At 34.0% G+C, this 25,054-nt stretch overlaps 1 protein-coding gene across 2 annotated transcripts in view; it reads right to left on the reverse strand.

Moving 5' to 3' along the window:
* The window catches only part of SEMA3A (semaphorin 3A), a 645,372-nt gene that overhangs the window by 104,867 nt on the left and 515,451 nt on the right, over positions 1 to 25,054 (reverse strand). For both annotated transcript variants that reach the window (XM_020999770.2, XM_020999769.2), the window contains one exon: positions 5,739 to 5,832. In XM_020999770.2, coding sequence (XP_020855429.1) covers positions 5,739 to 5,832 — 94 coding nt within the window. The remainder of the gene's footprint in view (positions 1 to 5,738; positions 5,833 to 25,054) is intronic.

The raw sequence follows: 25,054 nt of genomic DNA on the forward strand, positions 1-25,054 counted from the left end.
CATTCAGGAATATGATTCCTTCAGAGTCAGGGTGGTCTCCTTATGATAATAATAACGACTTCAAATTTTTGTACTGATTTCAAACTTCCAATCTGCGCTCCTCAAAATAATCCTGGGAGGTGTTTAATGTAAATATTATTTCTGTTTACAAATGAGGAAACTGAGGCACGAGGCGTTACATAATTGACTTAAGGTCACATGGAGAGTAAATGCTAAATCCGGGTCTCAGATTCTGATCTTTCAAACTCATAGCCAAGTTTTCCTTCCACAACATCACAATGTTTCTGTAAACATGAATAATGATGTTTTAGCCATGTAGTTAGCAGAATATTCCACTACTGTAGGCCCATTAACTAGAATTTTGATTATATCTTCTAAAGTGTTTTACATTATGCATGATAGTTTTAGCCATTGTAACAATACATAGATAACTTAAATACTTAAATGGCAGTGCCTTAGTCTTACTATTTTGGTTTTAAAGACCCAATTGATCAATACTTGATTAAGACTTTGGTGATTTTAATTAATTTCATTTATAAGTATTTTTGCTAGTGCTACTCCAGTTATGAATATAAATTTGTTTTACATACAATTTTCATTTCATCTGAAATATAATCATATTTAAGTGTGATGTGTTATGAGAATTGTTTCATATTTGTGTACATCTGCCAAATAGTATTACCCATTATTCATACAATTTTGTGTATATATGTGTGTACATATACATATATATTCATATATGTATCTGTACATACTAATATATACTAATACATACACATATGTATATGAGTTGTTCCAAAAGTCTTAGTTTTAAGCACTAAGATTTGGAGACATCCTTTATGTGTGTGTGTGTGTGTGTGTGTGTGTGTGTGTGTGTATGTATGTTGAGTCACCACTAGAAGGCCAAAAATAAAGAATGGTTTTTTTTTTTAATCTTAGTTCATTAACTTAGGGCACAGGAAGTGGTATGTGGGGAAAAACCAGTTGCAGATACTCTGTCCAGTAACAGCCTCTTACCTCATCACTACAGAAAACCCTCTGTGGAGAGTCTGGTATAACAAAAACAAATAAATGGGCCCAAAATAAATTGGTGCTGACATGCATACCGAACTTGAAATACCATATACTAACTGTCAAAAGAAGGAAGTTACCATTTGAATACAACTCCATTCTTTTTTTCTCACTGTAAGTTTTCTGAGTCTCTAAGGGAAGTTTCCTTTACTGAACTAAACAAAGAAGACAGTTCAGTGAACTCTAAGAGCATTTTCAGCATGTCTGAGATATCAAGGCACATATTAAACAAAGGTCACATGTACTCTTGATTTTCTTTACACAGCTCAAAATAAAATAAAAATGTGGCTTAGATCAGTTAGGGTGTTGGATTACAATTCCTTAGATGGGTGAGGTGAGGGAAAATAGAGGACAAAGAAAATGTATCCTGCTGATGTTTCAAAATCAGTACTGCAGGTGAAAATGTTAGACTGATGTAGACAAAAAACCAAATACACCTATGGCCAGTACCCATTTTACAGTTAAGATTGCTATCACTCAAAGTAAATTCCATTTGCAATGTAACAAAACAGTTAAAAAGGTGGGGAGGAATATGTGGATAAAAATATGAGATGTATGGAAAAAAAGATATATATATATATATATATATATATATATGGTGAATGAATATATGTATGTGTATATATTATCTGTATACACATAGATTATACATACATATGTGTTTTTATGATTTACTTATCCATCCCCTACCTGAGTCAAGGAAAGGACTCAGGTAAAGAATAAAAATTGGATTTTCATGGCAGTCTAGTAGTCTGTTTCTTTCCTTACTCCACATCCTATGTGCTCCAATTAAATTAGATTACTATAGAGGGGCTGGAATTTTCCTCCAATCTCATGGAGTGCTGAGCCCACACCCATACCACTTCCAAGGCAACATGTGGCTCAGTGTTAAATGTCTTATTCTCTATAGTGGTTACTCAGTGTCATTATTGGTCCCTAAACAAGAACAAGATATTTAAAAGAGAGTGAACCACTCTCTGCCTTTCTCTCCTTCTCTTTCTTCCTATCTGGTCACAGTCTAGTCTTATTCAAGTATGTGCATCAGGAGCATGTGCTCCGATCTAACCCTCTTACGCCTTTCTTTTCTTATAGGCCTTTGTTCATGTTGTCCCATAAATTTGGAATGTCTTCTCCTTCCCACTTTTCAACAGCAGAATTTCTATCCATCCAGTAAAGTCCAACTCAAATGCCAACTCTTACATGAAACCTTCTGTAATTCGCCATTGGTAAGGACTTTCTCCCTAGACCTCACACAGTGTTCTGTTTTGAATCTCTCAAATGCAGTCATCATGTATTATGTAGTGAGTATTTGTGTTTGTATTGTAATTTCCATTGGACTTTAAGCTCGAGGAGGGAAGACACTTAATTCGCTTTGACACCCAAGAGTGATGTATGTATAGTAGGCATTAGCAAATGTTTTAGAATGTTCCTGAAAGAAATTTTAGCTAACAATCTTCAGTCTCCTATAATTGATTTCAATGCTGTTATCTCATAGACAATATTTCTACATCATCAGTAGAAAGAAAGAAAAGGAAAAGTGCTCAAGTTAGCTGTTCAATTAATTCTAGAGATGTGAAGTGACTGTTAACTATGGAGGAAATACTCTGTTTTGCTTCTTGAAAGTAAGTTGCATTCTCTTTGCATCTGGGATTTATTTAGAGCAGGGTAGCAATTGCTACCTTTAATGAACAAGTTTTAAAGAAAATAATGAAAAATGTTTGCAGGTGGGTACAATAAGAAACATGTTTCCAAAAATACTGGAACAATTTAATAATGATGAAATGTTTTTTTTAAAACACTCCTGAACTTTATCAAAAGCGACTCGGAAAATGAAGGACATTTGACATATATTTAGTGGACACATAGAACTTAGCACCAGAATAAGAACTACTCATAATCATTAAGGAACCTGGGATACTCTGGGGAGAGTAAATCAATTAACATTGATATTGGGATTATCATGTACTCTTTTTGCCTTTGGAGAAAATTGACACTAGTTTAGTGACTGTGTTGGTGATGAAGAATTGGAGTTGGACTATTTCAAAGGGTAATTTGGAACTTGCTCTGTGGACAGTGCCATGTAGTCAGTATTTTGGGTCCTCTTTTAGAAAAGGACAACATCTTCACTAACTTAAACATTTTTGCCTTTTGCATTGGTCTCAGGGCAATTTGCATAGGATGCTTCATAAAGGTAGCCTATGTTCAGTAGGAATGAAAACCTCTTCTTTTTTGGGGACAACTAGTTGTCCATATGAAGACTTGCATGTGCAAGTTTCTACAGTGATGTAGTATCCATCTACAAAAGAGGCTCCTATTAAGTTATTGAGGATTGAGTATTATTTTTTACTGCTGCACAAGAGTGACTGCCAAAAATAACCCAACAGGGAGGATTAAATGTACCATGAGAGGAAGAATTTACAGCATAGTTGTAAAAAAAAAAAAAGAATAAAAAAGAAAAGAACTACAATAAATGGATTTGCAATACTTGAATTAAAAGGGGGTTGTGAGCATTTTTCACAATTTTACATCTTGGTGTAGCTTGTTCCTAGCCATCCATCTGATTAAGAGATAATTTTATTCCACTTTAAATGAGACCATTTAATCCTCTCATTTTATAGATGAGGAAACGGAAGGCCAGAAAAATTAAGTGACTTGTCTAAGGTTTTACATGTGGTTAGTAAAAGAGGCAATATTTGAACTCAGGTTTTTAGTTAGTGAAGCATATTAATATATGTTTCATTAGTATTTATTTAAGGCCCTCCTTTAGACACTGACTAATGTTATTAAGACAGATGCCCTTCCTTTAACACCTTGAAATTTTAGTACCTACTTTTTTTCCCTTCCATATTACTAAAGATTTTCCAAGTTAATTTTCAAAGGAAGCCAAAATTGTGAAATTTAAAATTCTGTGTTCACTTTGTGTGTTTGCATACCATATGCACATATCATGCCTACTTGTCAACATCCTCTGTCAAATTCATATGAAAGCTCAAGATCCAATAAAGCCCCATGGAGAAGCACATGAAAGATTCAAATTGCTTGAGGCACTAATTTGTATACCATCTTATTTTAGAAATAAACCTTCCCCATTTTTTGTAACAATTTGAATAAATGTAGGCTACAAGTTTGAACAAGGTAAAACTCCTCCCCTTTGGCTGACTATGTTTTAAAATTTTTATTGTGTGCCCTCAAGGAAGTCATTTGAGTGTAATCATTATGCCTGCTGTGAATACGAAAATTATAAGCTTGCTATGTTTGCTGCATTCCTCTATGACTAACCTTTTTCTAAACTGCAGCACAAATGGAGCCAAACTGATTATTAAAGGAAACCCTAAAATTGCATATATTTGATGAGTAATGGAGAAGACAGCTCATGCTGAAGCAGTTTTATTCATCATTGGACGGGGATCAGTGAATTCTGGAATACATATCTTAATACTTGCTTAAGGTGCCAATCAGTGGAACTATGGTTAGGATCATTTGTTTTGAGTCACAAAGTGAATTTTAAAGGACAAAAGGATGGGGTAAAGTAATTTTTGTGAAGCCTTTACAACTTAGAGGAAAAAGAAGATTTTACTCTTCCTTTGAAGTATTTTTTTAAGGTTTTTTTTTGTTTGCTAACATGTTATCATTTTAATTATTTTTCATAAAAAATAATTCAGTCTATCAATGAGGAAGTAAAGACTTTTCAGGTTGTTTTGCAAAGCTTATTCAGCAAGTTGTAGGCAGTAACAGAATTAGAATCCAGAATCCTTTGTGTTTTAATTTGTTTGCACATGCCCCCAGGGAGAATTATGAAGAACTGTCAGATCATGAATTTTGGGATGAAACAAGGCCTTGGGCTAGAAAAAATTGGAATTCCTATCATATCATAACCAAGATCACATCTATCACCTTCCCTTCTTTCTCCAGCCTGACTATATCTCTTCTCCCAATGGCTAGTTTGGCAGAATGAAAAACATATAAAGAAGGGAAGAAGAGAGAATTGAAGAGGAAGATGTCAAGGATGATGTAGAAGTTTTTCACCTGAAATAAGGGAGAAGAAGTAAAGCCACTAACAATACGAGAATTGTAAGGCAGTTTTCTTCTGTTCACTTTAAGGCTGGTCCAGCAGGTTAGTGCAATTGATGACTAATGATTCTAGATAAATCTCAAACGCATGACTGACTGTGCAGACCAATTACTCTGATTGGCTTAATAAAAAATTATGATAAGAATAACGATTCTTGGGGCTATTCTTCTGCCAGGTATGCTATGCAAAACTGAGCTTCTCTTTTGTATGGTTTGCTGAAACTCACTGTGTAATTCTTTCTTATTTTCATATAATTCTGAATCAAAATGTTAGGTAATATCTCATTGGAAAAAAATAGATAAAAAATATTAAAGTATTCATAAAAATATGTAGAGATATGCATAGGTCACCTTTTTTAGGTATTGATCAATCATTTCCAAGTCAATTAAAAGGATGTGAGTTTGATAGCCTCTAACAGTAAAAGCAAGATTTAGTATTTTATTTCTATTTCCAAAACATTTAAACAGATCACACTTGACATCCTCCTGAAGAGATTTCAAGATAAAAAATGTATAACCTTGGTAAGGAAAAAAAGAACAACAACTTGGTAGTGATCTACAGAAAATGTTTTTCTTATTTATTGTTGACTACGCACCTATTAAAAGAGATGCTGTCAGCAGTTTGGGGTCATATGGACTCTTTCCACGGCCATTTTCAAAATGTGAATCCTCCAGCTTAAAAATGTTGTCCTGTTGGTGAAAAAAGGATTATATTTATTTAAGGGAAGGAGTATTTCTCATGTCAGTTCAAATATTCTTTAAGAGAGGATGGGAATTTGTGTCCAACTGCAAGGGTGATATGTGTGAATTCTGCATATTTAGAACACTAAATTAGAAATAACTCTACCTAAAGCCAATAGTTGCCTATGTTGGGGGAAGGGGGAGTTGTATTCAATAACATGATTATACAGATATGCAGACTTGAAAATCTGTGTTAACAAAAAAATACATATGCATAATTTCTATTTAGCTCTGCAATTTTGATGAGAGAAAAGGCAGAACATAAAAATTCAAGAGATGCTTTACTTGATTGCTTGCATACATCATTCACCTCCTTCACCAGCTTATATTTTGTAAGACCATACATAGGCATTTTGTACTAATGGAACCCCATAAATAGTTATTATGCACATAAAAATGTAAGTAACTGGAGGAGGGGACTTCCACCTGGGGCCTGGACTTCTCCAAATGTTTCTTGTTCCTAAATACTCCAACGTGTTTACAATCCTAATGTTGTAACAAATAGTAGTCTGGTTCTATATAAATATAAATTCTTTTCCATGGAGTATTAGTTTGGGAGTATAGTATGGGTGGTCAGATGATCTTAGATTTAGTTGTGAAAAGGACCTTAGTGATCATCTAATCTAATGTTCTCATTTTCCAGATAAGGAATCTGAGACCCAGAGAGTTTAAGTGATTGTCCAAGGTCACACATGCAGAAATAGCAGAGCCAGCACTGAACATAAGTCCACTGACTCCTAAGGTAACCCTGTTCCTAGCGACTAAACAAAATCATTTATTAAGCAAACCAAAAAGAAGTGATATTACAGTAACTCTAACGAGTGATCACTGAGTGAGAATAAGGAGTGATCCAATTGATCTTTTATGGCCCACTACTTTTGTGTTATAGAATTCTAAACTTATCAAATAAATCTCATTCTCCCTTTTATAGCAAGAAGTTGACAATCCACTGTCTTCAATATAAAGGAAAGATAATTTTATGTTTCTTGTTCCCTTTTTCATACTTTCCCTCAATGATGCTTTATGGTTACTTTAACCATAGGTGCACTTTATTAGCAAGGACAAAGAGGGAAACATCCTCTCTTGGCCTGATGCTCTCATGACTCTCTGCTATATTGAAACATGAATTTCTGTAAGCAAGATAAACGAATGGGAGTAGTGACATGCATCTTAGCTCCTCTCTACCTTAGGAATTATTTGTCCAGGGTATTGTCAATAAGCTTAGAAGACTATCTTCCTACTTACTGTGGCAAATGTCAAATTTTAGAAGATCTTAGATTATTAGTGAGGGCTTCCCTAGAGCTTTTATGGTTTAGAGACTGTAAGCCTTCAGATACCAAATTATGGAAACCAGCTACAATGAGGCATAGACAAGAACTTTGACACAGTTTAATACTTTCATGCATAAGAAATAAAACACACCATAAGATTCAAGGTTAACTTTAAAGGATATATCACCTTAATAAGATAGATACACATATACCATAATGACTGAATCTTGTAGAGGATAAGTTTAAAGATATGACTGATAATTATATCCTTCCTGGAGACAATTTAGTTAGCTTTTCTCATCATTTTGAATCCACTACAAATTTCAATGTGAGTTCCTTGTTTTCTGTCTTTCTTTGTATCTCCAGCTCTTACCACAGTGTCTAGAATATAGTAGGTGCTTAATAAGCTACTTGGTTCACTGACAACATATAAACAATTGATTCAATTCAATATTAAGTACCTACTATATGTAAGGCACTGTGCTTCATAGTGGAGATACAAGGATTGATACTATACAGGCTCTGCTCTTAAGGCACTTACAATCTAATAGGGAGGAAAGACAAATAAATATCATAGAAGAAGATAAGAACAATGGAGATCTCCAGGCAAAATGCTAAGATGAATTTGAGGACTGAGAGAGATCATTTTGACCTGGGGTGACAAGAGGATCAGAGAAAGTTTGATGGAAGAGAGAAAGGACTAAAGTGGATTAAGTGGTGGTTGAGGAAGGGGGAAAACAAGAACTATTTTGCATTTATATGAGAGGCTTGGAAACTTAATGTCTATGTGGGGATAAAAGAGAAAAGATTATCCCAAGACTATAGTACTAAAGCTCTTCAGAGATTGTTGTGAGTTTAGACGTAAATTTGGGGTCATCTGAATAAAAGATGATATTACTACATCAGATGGCTTAGGAGGAATAGAGTATGGGGACTAAGAACATTGAACTATATTTTATATATATAATATATATATATATACACATACATATATACATATATATATACACACACACACACACATATGTATGTTTGTATGCATAAACACATACTTTAAGTAAGTCAAAGGGTGTGAAGAAGGAAAAAAAAAGAGTAAGGGAGACAGAGAAGATGTGATGATGGAGAAAGATATGGGGAAAACCATGAGAGGAACTTAAAGGAATATAGAGTATAAAGAAGGAGGGTAGGGTTAAATGTTGCAGAATTATCAAGAACAGGGTGGGGAAAAGGCACTGGATTTCAGAAGATCATTAATGATCTGGAAAGAGCAGCCTCAGGAGAGTGGTGGGAACAGAAGCCAGATTGCAAAAGTTTTAAGAATGTGTGAGCAGTGAGATATTAATGATTACCTTATGGAAACTTGCATTTTGTGCAAGGTCTAGAGGAAGTATTCTAATTATTCCTCATGAGTTAGACCAAAATGAAGAGTAGGCAAATCCCTAAAACATCTCAGTTGTTAAGCCTATGCAGGTCATGGATACTAGATCCTTTTCCACTTATTTTAGGGGGTCTACATTTAGCAAATAGTTAAGTTTCTCAAGATTTTTCAGATGTGCACTGAACATAAAGCCCTAAATGTTTCTAGACTGGTAATTCATGTGAAAAATAGAACATGTACTAAGGAAATGGAAATTTTATTATTGCAAAACCAATATGATAAAAGTGTATCCTTGAAATATCGAATAAACAAAGCAAATTGTTGACGCTATTTTAATTTTTTTCTAACTTCTACAACAATCCCAATAAAATTTAGTGAAATTATACATGCACTCAGATTCCAAAAAGTTACTATGAAAATGTAAACAAGGACAGAGATACAGCAACACATTCAATTAAACAGATATTACTGGCATAGCATACAGAAAGGCATGCATGGATCTTCTTAAGTTTTATAGAAAAGGTGGCCAGATTTGCTAAAGCAAAAGAAGTAAAATAGTTTTGTAACAATAAGAAAAACTCTACCCTGCCATTATATCCTTATATCTCCTGAATAACTTCATGATTACTCTAAATGACTGTATTAAGGAACAAGAAAAGAAAATGAGAGTACATCCAGGGAATTGCATCTATTAGGGTGAAGGGGCTTGAGATCATTCTATAAGAGGACTGCTTAAAGGAAATGGAGTCATTTAGCCTAGAGAACAGATGGCTCTAAATCACTTTTGATTAGAGAATTCCAGATTAAAACAACTCTGAGGTACTACCTCACACCTATCATATTGGCTAATATGACAAAAACGGAAAGTGGTGTATGTTGGCGGGCACATGGGAAAACTGGGACACTGTTGGTAAAGTTGTGAACTGATACAACCACTCTGCAGAACACTTTGGAACTATGCCCAAAGAGCTATAAAACTGTGCATACCCTTTCATCCAGCAACACCACCACTAGGTCTATATTCCAAAGACATCCAAAAGGAAAAAAAAAAGAAAAGGATTTATTTGTACAAAAGTATTTATAGCAGTTTTTTGTGGTGGCTAAGAACTGGAAATCAAAAGGATACCCATCAATTGGGGAATGGCTAAATAAGCTGTGGTATATGATTGCAATGGAATATCATTGTTCTATAAGAAATGACAAACAGGAAGATTTCAGAAAAACCTGGAAAGACTTGCATGAACTGATGCAAAGTGAACAGAACAGATCCTTGTCCGCAATAACAAGAATACTGTTCAATGAAGAACTGTGAATGATTTCACTCTTCTCAGCAACACAATGATTCAAGATAATTCCAAAGGACTAATGATGAAGCATACTATCCACTTTCAGAGAAAAAACTGGTATTATTTGAAGGCAGATGGAAGCATGCTTTTTTCACTTTCTTTCTTTTACTTTCTTTTATTCAAGTCTTCTTGTACAAAAATGACTTATATGGAAATGTTTTACATTAGTGCACATGTATAACCTATATCTGATTGCTTGCCTTCTTAGGGAGAGAGGAGGGGAGGAAATGAGGGATAGAATTTGGAACTCAAAATATTAAAAAATTTTAAAAATTATTTTAACATGTAATTGAGGGGAATCCACACACACACACACACACACACACACACGTACATGAGAAATAAGAACCCTTTGTGGAAAACTGATGGCAAGGCATGCATAAGAGTGTTCTAAGATGAGAAGCATGAATAAGATGTGATCTGCATCCCTGCAGGCAATACTCACACAGCTGAGATCACAGATCCCTTTAGATGCTGATGTATATAACATATTTGATACTATTCTTCCTGTTGTATCATTAGCAGGTTCAGTGGTCTTTAAAAAAAAACACTTGATGCATTTCTGAATCAATTAAGCTGATTTTTAAAAAAGGCATAAGTAATTCCCAATCAAGACACCAAAGGACTAACACAGAACCAGAGAAATCTAGGAACTATGCTTTCTGTTCTCCTCCATCCACAGAGGACTAATATACTTTACAAGGAACAGGGTTGCTATTTTAATAGACTCTAGGGAAGGTGATATTTGAACATTTTCAAGCAGCTTATGCATTCTAAAGGACATTGGTTCAATGTTATTTTCCATGATCTTTTTTAGTTCCTTGCATATTGCAGTAATTTGGAGTGGAGTTAACCCAAAACAGTTTTATAGCAACAAAAGACTTACACTGAAGGTCTACTTGTCTCTTGCCTATTTTTAGTAATAGTCAAAACAACATTTTTTGTTTGTACTGATGTGTTTGAGGAAGTGGATGACCATAGTCAGTTTAAAAGAACTCTTTGGCCTACCCTTTGTAATCAGTGTAAACTCTGTGTTTTACAATGGCTGATTCAGCACACATTAAAGAATTCAATGTTAATAGAAATTGACTCCTGAGACATCTTCAATCTTAAATATAACAAAATAGAGGTTCCTGAACAATCTTGTTTTGCCTTTGACAAATTATAAGGCCCTAAAATGTCATAATAAAATAACTTTCCACTCTATTTCACCTGATAATGAAACATTTGATGAAATCTTAGAAATTTTGAAAGCATACTTTTTATCAAAGTCATTATTTATAGTTTAGAGATTTGAATTTCACAAATTAAATCAAGAGCCTGAAGGACACTGCTAATCGTTGTCATCATCATCATAGCTATTAGTAATATTTGAATAGCACCTACTCTGCACCAGGAACTGTGCTAAGTGCTTTACAGTTATTATCTCATGTTTCAAAACAATAATCTGAAGGATTTCTCAGGAGAAATTATGAGATTGCCCTCTATATTCAGATCATGTCAAAAGGCTTGATACCTTTTGACAGTCAGAATTGACATTTTAATTGCCCATAAAAAAAGACACGAAGGACTGTCAGAAACTTCCTCAGAGAGAAATGACTGCCATATGTCAATGAAATTAACTTTTAATATAATGATCTCCATAAAATATTTAAAAACAGAATTTTTGCCAACTCTCAGGAGAAAAAAACAGATTTCTCTACAATGTCTGAAGAAGAGTTTAGACAGAAATCTCCCTTAGGGTGCAGAGTTTGCACATATAACACATGGCACAGAGCTTCCTAAGACTCTGGGCTTGCATGTTTCAGGTTCACTAATTTTGTCTCTTTGACTCATTTCCCCTACCTGGAGTTGCTCCAGGAAAAATCTCTAAAAATATTCTCTGTATAGCATATGTCTAGCTGCCTAAATTGGGAAAAAGGGAATTCAGATACCATACAAATTCTAAAGGTAGCATAGACAAATCAAGCAAAGGAGAATATTTCACTCCACAAAAAATGTGGAATATCTCAGGAACATATAAGAACCCATAAGTAGAAACATAAAACTTGTAGAGTACTCAAATATCCCATCAGCTGAAAGCAACTTGATACAATGGAAGGAGTGCTACATTTAGAATCAGTGGATATGAATTCAAATGTTGGCCTTACTACTTACCATGTGATCTTGAATAAATCATTTAACCTTTCCTAGCCTCAGTTCATCATCTGTAAAATGAGAGGATTGGACTAAATGGTTTCCAAGATTCTTTTTAGCTCCTATTCTATGATCCTACAATCAACCCTGCCCATACATACACCTGATGATGAGAATAATAATAAATAGAATAGCAATAGTAATAGCTAATGTATGGGGTGCTTTGTAGTTTACCAAAGAGCTTTACATACTTTACTTAATTTATGATAAGACAATGGAGCACAGAAAGGGCTAACTTAAGTATGTCAATCAACATTCATCATAACACTGTTCAACTATAATTCAAATCACTTGGCATCTGTCATATTCCTGGGATAGGAAGTAAAAGTGACAGCTAGAATAATAATGATGATAATAGGCTAGTATTTATTTAGTTATTTAATGCTTTCAAAATCCTTTTCAAATGTTACTTTATTTGATCCTTATGACAACTCTGTGTGTGTGTGTATGTGTGTGTGGGAGGATGTGATATTAGTATCTACAGTTTACAGATATAGAAATTAAGGCTGAAAGAGGTTTGGTGACCTGCCCAGGATAACAGAGTTTAAAAGTATCTGAGGCTACTTTGAACTCAGATCCTTATGACTCCAGGTCTAACCCTCTATATACTGTGCCACCTAGCTACCTTCATGGCTAGTCACCATGAGATCAGTAAGCACCATTTTGAGCACAAGACAGAGAAGTAAAGGCAGGGGCTTGCTTAAGCTCTCCAAAATTCCCTTCCAGACAATGTCAAGGTAACACCATGAAGCAAATGCTGAAGTGGCAGAACCACAAAAGGATGGCATGAAACAATTTTCCAGTCCAAGACAACTTAGAAAGTTGGCCAGAAAGGACTGCCTCTCACAGGGGTAAGAGTGGAGCCCAGCTCAGTGCAGGCCCATGCCAACATAGGCCAGGTCAGCAAGCCAGCAGCAGGCCTTGGCGGCAACTGAATTTGCAGCAGGATGCTTCCTGATTTCTCAGCCCACAGATGGCAAGGGGGTCAGACAGCTGAACAGAAGAAGATTACAGGGGGAACACTTTGCTGGCATTGGAAAGACACTGTTGCATTGCCCAAATGCTGTTCTGGGTTACAGTCTCAGAGTAAGGAGGAACATCCATAGGAATGGGGACCTTGGTTACAGTTCCAATAGTCCTTGTGGTCTCTCACAGATAAGAGCACAGGACAGGAGAGCAGTGGCCCCACCTCTCCTTAGATCACACCTCCTCGGAAGCACTGAAAATTCTCAAAAAATAGTTCTGAACACAACAAGAAGAAAAATCTGAAGCTTGGGACAGTGGCCCTCTACCCTGTATCCCAGTAAAGCTCAATTTAACATAAAGTCAAAAGTCAAGAAATAGACTGGAAAAATGAGCAAACAACGACAACAAAAAGAAACCTGACTGTATATAGTTACTATGTTGACAAGGAAGATCAAAACACAAACTAAGAAGAAGACATCAAAGTCAAAGCAGCTACATGCAAAATCTCAAATAAAAAATATGAATTGGTCTCAAGTCCTAGAAGAGCTCAAAAAAGATTTTAAAAATCAAATAATAGAGGTAGAGGAAAAAAATGGGAAAAGCAATGAGAACGGTGCAAGAAAATCATGAAGTAAGAGTCAAGAGTTTGGTATAGGAGGCATGCATGTGTGCACGTGCACACACACACACACACACACCCCTGAAGAAATAACACTTTAAAAATCAGAATAGGCCAAATGATAAAAGAGGTATAAAAAGAAAACAACTTTAAAAAATAGAATTAAACAAATTAAAAAGAAGTACAAAAATTCACTGAAGACAACTCATCAAGAACAAATAACAGAAATAATCAATAATTTCATTAAAGAGAATGACAATAGTGAGACAACATACCAAAATTTATGGGATGAAGCCAAATAAATAGTTAAGGGAAATTTTATTGCTCTAAATGCTTACATCAATAAAATAGAGAAAGAGCAAGTGAATTAATTGGGTATGCAACTAAAAAAAACTAAAAAAAAAACAAACTTAAAAATCAACTAAACACCAAATTGGAAATCCCACAAATCAAAGGAGAGATTAATAAAACAGAAGGAGAACCATTGAACTAATAAAACTAGGAGCTGATTTTATTTAAAAAAAACTAATAAAATAGATAAACTGGTTAATTTGATTTTTTTAAAAAGAACAAAACCAATTTGATAGTATCAAAAAGGAAAAGGACAAATCTGCCAACAATGAAGAATTAAAGCAATTACTAGGAGCTATTTTTTCAAATTACATAGAAATAAATCTAACAATTGATATTTACAAAAATAAAAATTTCCCAGATTATTGTTATTGTTTGTCCTTCATTCTTGAAGAGGACCATGGCATTGGAATGTGATGCCATAATTCACAAGTGGAATGGATTTAAGTTAGAGAGGGCTGTGCAAAGTCACCAGCTTCACTATAACACTTAAGTGATCTTATCCTACAAAAAAGATATTTAACAGGCTATCAATGAACTGCCTAAGAAAAAATTCCCAGGGCTAGCTGGATTCAAAAGTAAATTCTACCAAACATTTAAAGGTCAACTAATCCAATACTATATAAATTATTTGGAAAAACAGGTAAAGAAAGAGTCTGACAAAATTCCTTTGACAAAACAAATATGGTGCTGATACTTCAACCAGGAAGAGCAAAAACAGAAAAGAAAAACTAAAGACCAACTTCCCTAATGAATATCTATACAAAAATTTTAAATAAAATACTAGCAAGGATATTACATCATATGTTAAAAAAAATCATACACTATCACTAGATGGGATTTATATCAGGAATGCCAGGCTATTTCAATATTAGGAAAACTACCAGCATAATTGGCTACATCAATAAGAGAAAGAACAAAAACCATACGATTAACTCAATAGACACCAAAAAAACCCTTTTGACAAAATAGAACGCTCATTCAATTTAAGAACATTAGAAAGTAAAGGGATAAATGGAGCTTTCCTTAAAATAATAAGCATTATTTATCTAAAACCATCAGCAAGTATTATATTTAATGGGGATAAGCTAGAAGCCTTCCCAATAAGATCAGAAGTGAAGCAAGGGATGTCTGTTATCATGATTGTTCAATATTGTACCAGAAATGCTAGCTACAGCAATAAGAGATGAAAAAGAAATCGAAGGAATCCAAATAGGCAATATGGAAACAAAACTATCACTCTTTACAGATGATATGATAATACAGTTGGAGAAGCCTAGAGAAGAAACTAAAAAACTAATTGAAATAATTAACAACTTTAGCAAAGTTGCAGGATATAAAATATACCCGTATAAATATCAGCATTTCTATATACTATCAACAAAGTCCAGCAGCAAGAGATGGAATGAGAAAGTTAATTTAAAATAACTACGGACAATATAAAATACTTGGGAGTCTATCTACGAACCCAAATCCGGGAACTATATGATCACAAGTACAAAGCACTTTTCAAACAAATAAAGTCATATCTAAACAATTGAAAAAATATTAGTTTTTCCTGGGTAGGCTGAACCAATATAATAAAAATGACAATTCTACCTAATTTACTCATTCAGTGCCATACAAAACTACCAAACATAATTTTATATAGCTAGAAAAAAATAATAAAATTCATCTGGAAGAACAAAAGGTCCACAAATAAGAGATAGAAACCATTATGAGATGTAAAATATTTAATTTTGCTTATATTAAATAAAAAGGTTTCACAAAAAAAAACCCAATTAAATGAAGATTAGAAAGAAAGCAGAAAGTTGGGAAATAATTTTTTTTCAGCAAGTATATCTGATAAAGGTCTCATTTCTCAAATATATAGAGAACTGAGTCAAGTTTATAAGAATACAAGCCATTTCCCAACTGATACATGGTCAAAGTATATGAAGAGGCAGTTTTCAAATGATGAAATCAAAGTTATCTATAGTCACATGAAAAAATCCTCTAAATCACTATTTATTAGATAAATCCAAATTGAAACAACTGTGAGGTACCACCTCACACCTATTAGATTGGCTAATATGACAGAAAAGGAAAATGACAAATGTTGGAGAGAATATAGGAAAATTGGGACACTAATGCATTGTTGTTGGAGTTGTAAACTGATTCAACCATTCTGGAAAGCTATTTGGAACATTGCCCAAAGGGCAATCAAACTATGCATACCCTTTGATTTAGCAATACCATTTCTATGTGTGTAGCCTAAAGAGATTTATAAAAAAGAGGGTGCAGGAGGACCTACTTGTACAAAAATAATTATAGCAGCTCTTTTTATGGTGGCAAAGAATTGGAAATTGAGGGAATGCCCATCAATTGTGGAATGGCTGAACAAATTGTGCTCTATGAGTGTAATGGAAAACTATCGTGCTATAAGAAATGACAAAGAGATGGATTTCAGAAAAAACCTGGATAGACTTACGAAAACTGATGCAAAATGAAGTAAGCAGAACCAGGGGAACATTATACACAGTAACAGCAATATTGTACAATGATCACTTGTGAATGACTTACTTATTCTCACCAATACAATGATCTTAGAAAATTCCAAAGAACTCATGATTAAAAAATAAAATAAGGCTATGCACTTCCAGAGAAAGAACTGATGGAATCTGTGCACGTTGAAGCATACTATTTTTCACTTTATTTTTCTTTTTTTTTTTTTGGTCTGTTTTCTTTCAAAATATAACTGATATAGAAATATGTTTTACATGACTGTACTTATATAATCTATATTAAATTGCTTGCTTTATCAATGATGAGGAGGATGAGAGAGGTAGGGAGAGAATTTGGAACTCAAAATTAAAAAAAAAGAATGTTAAAAATTTTTACTTGTGACTTGAAAAAATATTCAAAGATAAAAATAAAAAAAATAATAATAATTTAGGGCCAAATGACCAAATGACATACTTTTAAGTTTAATCTGCATTAGTAACATTTTCTCTATGATTTTCTTTCGTGTAGACAATCAACAAAACCTAAATTAAGCCCTGATTTGTAGCATGTATTGATTTCCAAGGTAAATGCTTACACTTATATGGATACTGGACCCTTCCCTAGCCCAATAACCTATGGCACCTCTAAGTACTTCATTTTGGAAAAGTTATGGATATATATATATCTATATATATATCTATATCTATATCTATATCTATAGATATAGATATAGATATAGATATATATAGATATATATAGATATCTATATATATAGATATAGATATATATCTATAGATATATATATAGATATATATAGATATATATATATATATCTATATATATATCTATAGATATATATCTATATCTATATATATCCACAGACCACGGAAAACAAAAATTTGGATGGTAAATTATGATAGAAGGCTTAAAATAGAATAAATAATTTTATAAAGTTAAGTTTTCTTCTTTTTTTTTAAACCCCCCAAATCTTAAATTCAATATTATATATTCTATCTGAATTCTCTATTTTCAATGAAAACTCTATCTAGTGAGACTAGTGGCTGGGGAATCTGTCTCACTGCTGCTGAAGATAATTCAACAAGATAACTGAGCTGCAACTGTTTGACCAGCTAAATAGTGGTGAAAACTACTTCACAGTAACTCCACCTGCATGAAAGTTTTGAACAAATCTGAATGATTATCCAAACACAAAGTGAGCCTGGCTTTCATTCTGGGGCAAAGAATGCACATTTTAACCAATTCCACTTGATATATATATATATAGATATATATATATATATATATAACGCTCACATTTTGGATGAAATAAGGACTATCAATGGTATTTCTACTTTTCCTGTGCTGTCTCACAAAATGAAGTCAATATTTTAACTCAATTGTTCCGTACTTCACTTTTTATTTTTATATTTGTTTGCTCCATCATATTTTTGGAACTAACTGACTGATTTTGACTCAATTTGGTACACAACTAACTGATGGCTCTTGAGATACACTTAAAGTTAATGTGCACAGATATAAGAAAGGACACACATATACATATGTGTAGGTCTGTACAGTGTTTTGCTTTGAATGTTTCTACTCATTCGTGAGCAGGTTTTCTATTTTTTGGTGAGACTGTATAATATAATGCCATAGTCTGAGGAGAATGAATTTGAGGACAGAGAAAGGACAGGAACTAGGGAAGGCTTGTGGAAGCCTTTCCCAACCCTTCTTAATTATAATGCTTTCTCTCTTAATTATTTTCTATTTATCCCATGTATTGCTTCTTTGTATATATTTGTTGTCACCCCCATTAGATTGTAAATTGAGGGCAGAGACTGTCTTTTGTCTCATTTTGCACACCTAACACTTAGCACAGTACCTGTCACATAGTAGGAATTAATAAATGTGTATTCACCGAGCAACAGGTTTTTAATATTATTCCTATTTTACAGATAAGGAAACTGAGACATAGATGTTGGTTAAATGACTTCACCAAGGTCACATCCCTATAAGTGAATCCCCAGGATTCAAAGCTGGGTCTTCCTGACTCCAAGTCCCAGGCTATCCACCTACCTATCTATTAATACCAATACCCTATCCATATTATTATACATCTGAGAGTCATGGAACAATGCTGTTGCTAAAAAAAAGTTTGATGAATGAGTATTACTCTGAAGGCAATAGAAACATGCAAAAGAGATATGAGCATGTTATAAGATGTAGCTCAGGAGCTATAAAGAACTATATTGAAGGATGGCCACAAAGGACTATAAAAAAACAACAAATGATGAACTGGTTATATCAAAAGAGAGAGGGACAACTGAAAGACATTCCATGTACTACAATGGTGTTTTCAAGATATCAGGACAAAAGAAGACTCCCATTATATTAGGTAAACCCCCTGTAGTAAATTTATACACTGACATGAAATAGAGTCCCAGCAGATAGGCAGGCAAATATAGGTTTTAATCTGCATTGGTAGGAACATCAACATTGAGGAGATCACATCAATAATAGGAACTTATGTTCAATTATTATTTTTCCAATTGCACTGAGAACTGTTCTGGTATAAGCTGATTAGGACACTTATAAAGTTATTCCCCAAAAACAGGAATTTATATGTCAATCTATTAAAAGTGAAATTTAGATGAAAAGCCTACAATGGTTTTTTTATTATATTGTAAATCAATTTTTAGAGGTAATTACTACATCAACCAAACCTTTCCTTTAAATTGAAATTTAGCATATTATTATCCCTTAGTCTATTATCCAGTAAAACAAAAATGGCATGGTTAAAATATTCTCATTATTATCAGTGCAATGCTAAGATTGATTCACAAAGGCATAGTCATCACCATTTTTGGTAACCTAGCGGACATTAGATGTTATCAAGAATATCGAGCAATTCTCAGAGTGCCACTGAGAATTAGAATATCTTTGTCTATCAACATTCTGTGTTGTCATATATAATATATTGCCCAGATCATTGTCTGGATCTACCAGGATGACCTCTGGGAATATGTATGCTACAGAATGATTTTCTGTTTTAGTCAAGCTGTTAAATAAATTCCACATGCAAGCAATAAGACCAAATCCTAAGAACAATGTATACAATTAAGCTGCTTCATTTAGACATGTTGCTATAGCTGGAATATTTTTTTTCATTTTTAGCAATATATTAGAGCAGAAATTGAGTTTTATATATCCTAATTGCTTTAGCAGATACTATGAGTGTATTATATAAATTACTATGTCATACTTTATTACATGATTGCATCAGTTTTCATTGGCTATTTTTAGAATTCAAGACCACTGTTTTCCCCTTTGTCTTGTGGATTTCCTGAATGTTATTAGACTGTGGTGAGGTAAGACATTAGAAGAAATAACAGCCATACTAACTTCTAATCCTAGTGTTGTATAAATTACAGAACACTGGTGACATAATATCAGTAAATATTCCCATTAACATTCTGTCTTGTTATAAATTAATATATGTAACAGAAATGATGCTTTATTTAAAATGGTAGAGTTTTTTTTTTTAAGAGAACATTTTCATTCTTATTGATTTAATAAGAGAAACACATTTTTTTTACTATCAAGCCAACATAAAGGCATTGGCAAGATTGAAGAGGGGGAAAAAGGCCTTCAGTATTCCTTTGGCAAGAAATGGAAAGTACTTAATGAAGTTTAAGAACCATAGAATTTAAAGCTGGAGGGGACATTAGCAGACATCTAATCTAATTCACCCCAGAAAGAACTTCCCAATTCACTCTACAAATATCCACCTTTTGATTGGAGGCTTCTAGTGAAGTCATCATCTACCTACCAAGGTAGTCCGTGTCACTTTTGGACAGCTCTGCCTGGAAATTTTTCTTTCAAAAAAGCCTAAAGTTGCCCTTTTTCAACTTACAAACAATACACCAAATTCTAACCTCAGGGGGCATTATAGATTATTCATCTCTCTCTCTCTCTCTCTCTCTTTCTCTCTCTCTCTCTCTCTCTCTCTCTCTCTCTCTCTCTCACACACACACACACACACACACACACACACACACACACACACACATTACACTTAGGTAAATGGATTGTCCTCTTCTGGATTCCACAGAGCAATGTTACCCATTATAATGTCAAAAAGGAAATAATATACTCTTAGCTCTTCTTGGGAGGAGATAAGAGGTCAGGAGGGAAAAAATGAAGAGCATGACTTGGATCTTAGAAAGCACAATCTGTGGATTATAGAGGCTTCACATCTGAACTATGTAATCAGAAATAAAGCCAAAATCAATGTATTTGAAAATCTGCTGTTATATAATCAAAACAGCATTTGAAAGAGCCAAGAGACTAGAGTCTAAGTCCCAGTTTGGACACTAGCCATTTGATTTTTGAAAAGGCACTTGACTCTTCAGCAGAAAGTTACTTGTATACCTTAAACATCTATACTAATGGAAACAATAGTACCTTGACCCAGTGGATAGAAAGCTGTCGTTAGAATCAGAAAGACCTGGATTCCACCACTGACACATACTGGCTATAACCTTAGGTAAACCCATTAACTTTTCAGTGACCTAGTAAACTTTCTAAGACCATACATTACAGAATGCTTGTGGAGCTGTACTGCTGGAAGGAATTTCCACACAGTAATATTTTTGAAAATCTTTTAAAGTGACTAGACTCCAAAGCAAATATAAGAACAATATTAAATTATTTTTCCCATTAATAGAAGAGCATATTAGAAACTCTAGCCAATTTCCCCATATGCCAAGCACACTTCACATTATTCCAGATAGTCTAAAATTTTTACCCTTCAATAAACCGTTATCATACACCCAGTTCAATTGAATTAAAATACTTTAAGCCTTGTTATATGCAAAGAGCTTTGAGGCATACAGAGATAGGGCTCACCTATTACTGTCTTTAAGGAGCTTATAGTATATAAGAGGATAAAAACACAGACAGAAAGAATTAAAATATTCTTTTGCTGTATGTTCCATAAATGAAGAACAGTGATCACTTCTGGTTCAGGTAATAAGGGAAAACATTATAGATGATGGTACATTAAATCTCAGCCTAGAATAATATGTACAACATTTCCAACGGTATTTGGGGTTAAGGAAGGAAGTACATTATATGGATAAACAAAGAAGCCTGAATAAAATGCTGCAGAGGAAGTCAAGGCAGATAGGGATCCAGAAACTTTACTGGATTTAGTAATTAGACCATTAATGATTTCTTTAAAAATTTCATTAACATTGGTGGGAACTGAAATTCTACCTTCCTAAAATTCCTCCTTGTTTTATCTCCCTAATTCCTTTTCCTAAAAATTAGCATTCATTGAGAATCTTATTAATCCTCCTGGACCACCTCCTCCTTCTCCTCTTTTAAAGCTACCTCTTCCCCCTCCTAACCCTCCTTCTTCTTCTTTGGCGACTTCATTTTTTCCTCCAGCACTGCATTACCATCTCTACTCAAGTACCTCCAAAACCATCATATCCCCCTCAGACACATTTCATAGACAATGAACTAACAATTTGGGTCACCTATTGGACACCCTCCATGCCACTGCTCACCATATCCTTCCTACAAATCTAAGAAAAACAATTTCAGGTAACCCAATGTAAAGAGTTCTTGTTTAGGAATCATTTAAAATCTAATGTTATGTAAGTAAAATAAAGTTTATTTTTCTAGAGGAACTAACAAGACTAGATTTCTCTAACTCATCAAGCCTGAAAATGCAGCAATTCCAATCACAAAGGAAGATCTACCCTGTTCTGTTTTACCAACCAGGGCCTGTTTAGAAATCCTGTGGGGTTCCTGGTGGCTAATCATAGTACTGTTGTACTTAGTGAGGACACCTGATCAGTTTTAGTTCTACTATATCTCAGAACTCCTGATTTCAAGGAGGTACACCAGCCTCAGCTTTCCTCAGTAAGTAAGGATTACAATCTTGCACCACCATGGCTAGCTACTTTTCGCAATTTCATTATAACTGAATGGGCTTAATTTTTTTTCTAAGGGAAACTATAGCCCTGACTCTCTGGGCACAATTTAGCTTTTTTCTACAGTTGAGCAATAGCATCTCTCTACATTAATAATGACATTAGATAAAAATGTAATGAAAATGAGCAACATTGTGTTCAAGAAAACCTAAGACCTGGTTGATCTATAAATACTAAAAACTATAACCTCTTCCTAAGGTAATATACAATTTTATGAAACAGCTTTTATATTTTAAAATTGCAGTTTTTGGCTTAGTGAGTCTATTAAAAAATCCCATTGAAAGTCATGTTTCACTTCATGTAGAAAGAAAATGCTTATCAATCAACAGTTTCATTTATTGCTATTTCATGATCATTGTCAACATTTGTTCTTTAAGAAAATATATTCCCAAGGAGGGAGTTTGTTCTCAATATGAGGAGCCACTGAGCTAGAATTAGTTTTACATGACTAGCAAAAAGTAAGAGACTTGTACTTTAATATGTAATGAATCTGTCAACTTAATGATGAGGGGCATTAGGAAGGCACAGAATGAAGGAGCTTAAGGAGAAGGCTGAAAGGAGATGGTGGAGAAGGTTACAGGAGCTGGTGAAAAATAGTAACCACAACATGCCTAGTGGATATTGCGCAGCTAAGCCCAAAAAGAGCTGGAACTGCCTCTTTTCTTTTCAGACATAGTTAGCCATATGACAACTTTACTACAGCCAGAGAGAATTGATCCTTGGCATGCAGAAAGGAAAAAGTAATTCCAGGCAAAGCCCCGCAAAGGGCAATGACTTGTGAGGAGCAAATCTAGCAAGAACTAGTTTAATGACAGCAGGAGAAGACAGCAGCAGTTTTGGAATGTTGGAGACATGAATTACCCTTCCTATTTTTGTAGCTGTTCAGTCATTTCAGTCATGTCCTACTCTTTGTGACTCCATTTATGGTTTTCTTGGCATAGATACTGGACTGGTTTGCATTTCCTCCTCCAGCTCTTTTTACAGATAGGCAGACTGAGTTAAACACAATAAAGTGACTTACTTAGGGTCACACAGGTAATTAAATATCTGAAGCCACATATGAACTCAGGTCTGCCTGACTCCAGGCCTGGTTCTCTATCTACTGTGCCACCTAGCTGCCCAAAACATATATAATATTATATTGTAATATTACACGTATTTAAAGTGTACCTTTTCATAGAAGAGCTGTGGCCACATGTATTCCCTATCTGTAGTCCCTTTATTCCTATTAAAGGTCATTCTTTTCCATGAGTGTATATCTATTTCTATGAGAGCAAGTTCAAGGTGTAGTGGGAAATGTTATAGCATTACTTTACTCATTGATATTTAATTAAAATACCTTTGTTATCAGCTAGGTATTATCTGAGTGATGGGTAAAAAATAAAACACATCAGTTGGGGCCCTTAAAGTTTGGTTTGAGGAGGGTTACAACCCATATAATAGCTAGAATCTAGGGTAGTTAAATAGAGTATTAAGAGTAAGGAGGCCAAGGGCTAAAATAACATTTCTACTATGCCTTCTAGTCCTTCAATATGCCAAATATATTTATTGTATTGCAATTATTATATGCTATAGTCCTCACAAATTAAGACTAGTAAAGGAGTTTCCTAAATTATATTTTAATTTTAAGAAAAAAATTGAAGTCAAATTTTCAATGTATATAAAAAGCTGTTGGGGCAGCTAGGTGGCGCAGTGGATAGAGCACCAGACCTGGATTCAGAAGGAGCTCAGTTCAAATACGGCCTCAGACACACAACACTTACTAGCTGTGTGACCCTGGGCAAGTCATTTAACCCCATTGCCTAGCCAAATAAAAAATAAAAAATAAAAAAATAAAAAGCTGTTGTGAATTTATTTATCTTCTCACCTATCAAAGCAAAATTTTGCATGGCAGCCTTTACAGCTGGATTGAAATGGTACTTAACATCTTAAATTCAAGAGCCCTGAAATTATCTTTGTATAAGTTTTCCAAACTCACATCAATGACACAATTCTTCTGTTTTTTGTCATCATTAAAATTAATTGTATAAACTAACCAAAATAGAAAGCATATGTGTTCATATTTCATGCAGATTATGTTTTTAATATGAGCTTAATTTGAGTTCATGCAGATATCACAAAATTGTCAGGGTTGTAATTATTTAGCTATGAATGTCTGTTAACTCCCAAGATAATGTAATACAGAAAAGGGGGAAAAAAGATACATATCCTTAAATGAAAAATTCCAGAACATGGATAATTAACTTTACAAAGCCTTATTCCAGTGAGGCCCTGGGCCCTGAACTTAGTCTACGGGAAAACTAATGGGACAGGAGAAAACAAAAATAGGTGAACAGTTCACTTCATGTTTCTTTTTTTTAATATTTTAAATCTTCAGATGAAAAACTTTTGTGTTCCTTTTTTTATTTTCTTGCTTCATAAACCGACAAACAAGTTATGTTAATTCTAGTCTATAAAAGTTAATATGATGCTTCTCGCCAAGTTTTTAAATATTTTGCTACATCTGTGAAAAGATGTGACTGATCATTTTATGATTCTGTACAAGAGTATGTTCATCA

The sequence above is a fragment of the Phascolarctos cinereus genome, unplaced genomic scaffold (genome assembly GCF_003287225.1).
Source record: "Phascolarctos cinereus isolate Bilbo 61053 unplaced genomic scaffold, phaCin_HiC Scaffold_1;HRSCAF=81, whole genome shotgun sequence".
Taxonomy (NCBI): domain Eukaryota; kingdom Metazoa; phylum Chordata; class Mammalia; order Diprotodontia; family Phascolarctidae; genus Phascolarctos; species Phascolarctos cinereus.